The following is a 3,302-nucleotide window of genomic DNA, read 5'->3' on the forward strand; positions in this document are numbered from 1 at the left end:
GAAATGTGTTTTTACAGCAGAAGACATCAGTGATGACAGACAGTTGTGTTGTGTGAAAAGAACAGCAATCTTTGAAAGTCTTATAGTGTGTGGGCGGCAGCAGACGTTGCGCTTGTTAGCATGTGACTAGTTTGATATAATCACGTCATAACGTCATAACTACGTAACACCACTAAACCAGACGAACGACACACGCATTTAATATAAGAAAGACAACTGTTTACCTGGAATTCTACTCAATATCCAAATATCCAACAACATCCAAAATTTCATTCACCTAGTAAAGTAGTCCCACTTCAATGTCAATTTAGACAGCTTGCAAAATGAAAGGTTATTGAGTAATCCAAAAGTATAGCAAAAACCTGAACACATTTCTGATGGAATGCTGAAAGTTTACTTATTTACATATTACTGTAACAGAAAGATTTGCTTGTTTAAAAACAAATATAGAGACAATTTGAAATGATCCTCTGTTGTAATTGACATTACTCTCTCAGAAAGTAAATTGTACCTTTAGTGGTGCAATAGCTTGATACTAGTACCCTCAAAGGGACACCTTTGTACCTCATTTACCCCAGAACATACCTTACCGTAAGGGAACAACATTACTCTAGAGCACTAATATGCACCTTTTAGGGGTTGATAGTGTACAAAGTTCCTTTGAGGTACAGTGTCAAGCGATCACACCTGAACCAGATAATCAAGATCTTCCAGATCAAGTGTGTGTATCTGCAGGATGGAGTAAAGGGCGTGCCGAAAGATCTTTGCAATTGGTCTCGAAAGTTCGAAAGTAGGGTTAGGGGTTAGTTTCTTGTAGCATTGTGTACCTTTTTGGCACGCCTCTACCTTTTGGCAAGCACATTACTCCAATCTGCAGCTATTCTAGTCTCTTCCACATTACTAAAAAAACTTTCAGGCTGGTCCGTTTTGGCAGGTTGGAATTACATTTTCCAATTGACATTGGCCCGCCAGGAGCAGGATTGGACACCCCTGGTTTAACTTGAGCCCACAAGCTCTCATCAAGAAAGGGGTTTCCAGTCCTGCTCTGCGAGGGCCACTTTTCTGAATTTTAGCTCCAAAACACCTGCCTGGAAGTTTCTAGTCATCCCAAAGACCTTGATTGTCTGTTTCTGGTGTGCTTGATTTGATTGGGATTGAGCTAAACTCTACTGTAAACACCCTCCAGGAGGAGGAATGAGCATGCCTGCTTTAAGGCCATGAATGTTTAGAAATGATTTTGAAGAATCCATGTCAAGACTGCAACTTCTATCAGCATGTGTTCTCAGAGTTTGGCTCCTGTAAACTGTAACTTACTGTAACTTATACCCTTTCCTCTGTTTCAATCTTTAGGTCCACTTGCCAGTCTACTACGCTGTTTCTTTATTGGAACTCACTTACGAAGAAAGGGAAAGGACTTTGTCTTCGCGCTTCTCGCTGACCCTGAAGTGTATCGAAGCTTTCTGTCTGTGCCATCCATTGGACTCTTCCAAGTGATCATTCTTGGAAAAGATTCATCATGGCTACCACCGGCATGCAGCTGCTCGGCCTGGTCCTGTCCATCATCGGCTGGGTTGGCGGGTTCTTGGTGTGCACCCTTCCCATGTGGAGGGTCACTGCCTTTATCGGGAACAACATTGTAACGGCGCAGATCACATGGGAGGGCCTGTGGATGAATTGCATCTGGCAGAGCACAGGGGAGATTCAATGCAAGGTGTACGACAGCCTGCTGGCTCTTCCGAGTGACATGAAGGCCGCTCGGGGTCTTTTGGTTCTCGCTTTGCTCATCTGCACCCTGTCGCTCACGCTGGGTGTTCTGGGTATCAAGTGCACCCAGTGCGTGGGCCTCCCAAGCCTCAAGGCGCGTTTGGCCCGCGTGTCTGGCGTGCTCTTTGTCATCGCAGGGTTCCTCATCCTCGTACCCGTCTGCTGGACGGCCCATTCCATCATTAAGGATTTCTATGACCCCTATGTGGCGGCTCCTCACAAGCGTGAGCTCGGCCCCGCGCTCTACCTGGGCTGGGGGGGTTCGGCTTTGCTGTTGATCGGTGGATCGCTCCTCTACGCAGGGTCCAATCCCCCCGGGATTCCCTCCTCTCCTACGTTTAGCAGCGACAGCAGCCCACGCCGAGCGGGTGGAGCTGGCCAGGTCAAGGGTTATGTTTAATGACCAGCAGCGACACGCCGGCCGTCGAAAGCCTTCTCTGCTAGAGTTTCCCATTGTGATAGATTCAAGTTAATTCTCATCTATTTTTTATCATTCAGAATATTTCTGTAGTATGATGGAGGTAGTGAATAGAAATGTGAAATCAAGTTTCCTTGCCACATCTAATGTCCACTTATAAGTCTGTCTTTTTCTGTATTTGTCTGTTATGTTATTCAATAATAAAACTTTAAATCCTTTATAATGTCTTCTCTGAATTCTTTGGGTGTCCGTCTGTTCAAGAAGATGATGATGATTCCACTTTAGTATCTGATCAAATTTCTCTCATCATTTACTCACTCTAATGTCATTCCAAACCCATATGACTTTCTTTTCAAAACACACATTAATGAAACATATCTGTCTCTCCATTGAAAGCTCAACCGTGCTTGCCTGACGCACGAGAACAAACCTTAGTGGATCCCACACATCAAGCAAGTACGTTTGAGATTGTATGTATGCTTTGATCAATATTAATATGTAAATAAAAGCCTATTAAATCTGTTCATCATATAAAGCATTCTTGCCTCTTCAGGAGACTTGTTATTAAACCGCTTGATTCATATGGATAACTTATGTGATGTCTTTAAGAACTTTATAAGGAATGGAATTTCAATGGAGAGACACAAATCTCTCCAGTTTCATTAAAATGTCTTCATTTGTGTTTTGAAGATGAACAAAAACTTATGAGTTTGGAATGACATGAGGGTGAGTAAATTATGACAGAAATTTCATTTTTGGGTGAACTATCCCTTTAAGGTGTTAATGTTATTTAATGGAATACCATACATACAATCTTAGAGGTGTCACTGTAAAGTTGTTCTTAAAGGAAAATTCACATAAAATCTTTAAAAAAGTTTTCCAACCTTGTGTGATTTTCTTTCTTCACAAAATAGATATTCTGAAATAGATATTTTTGTCCAAACAACATTGGAGTGGACTATAAACATTCTATCAATATGGTGTAGAATATCTCGGGTAACTAGGATATGTTCATAATTTAATGAGAGCAAATCAGATGTACCAAAATAGTTCAATTTAAATGAACCCTTATTTTACAACAGTAGGCCTACAACTGTTAATCGGCCAAAGCAGATAATAT

The 3,302-nt window shown here is 41.8% G+C and overlaps 1 protein-coding gene across 1 annotated transcript; it reads left to right on the top strand.

Annotated features, from left to right (window-relative positions):
* Nucleotides 1–1,516: 1,516 nt before the first annotated feature.
* On the top strand, nt 1,517–2,164 carry cldnk (claudin k; the record flags this gene model as incomplete). The annotated part of the gene is made up of 1 exon (XM_079601259.1): nt 1,517–2,164. One exon carries the CDS (start codon nt 1,517–1,519, stop codon nt 2,162–2,164), a length of 648 nt encoding a protein of 215 aa, XP_079457385.1.
* Between the last annotated feature and the right edge of the window lie 1,138 nt (nt 2,165–3,302).

The sequence above is a fragment of the Phoxinus phoxinus genome (genome assembly GCF_949152265.1).
Source record: "Phoxinus phoxinus genome assembly, chromosome: 1".
NCBI lineage: Eukaryota > Metazoa > Chordata > Actinopteri > Cypriniformes > Leuciscidae > Phoxinus > Phoxinus phoxinus.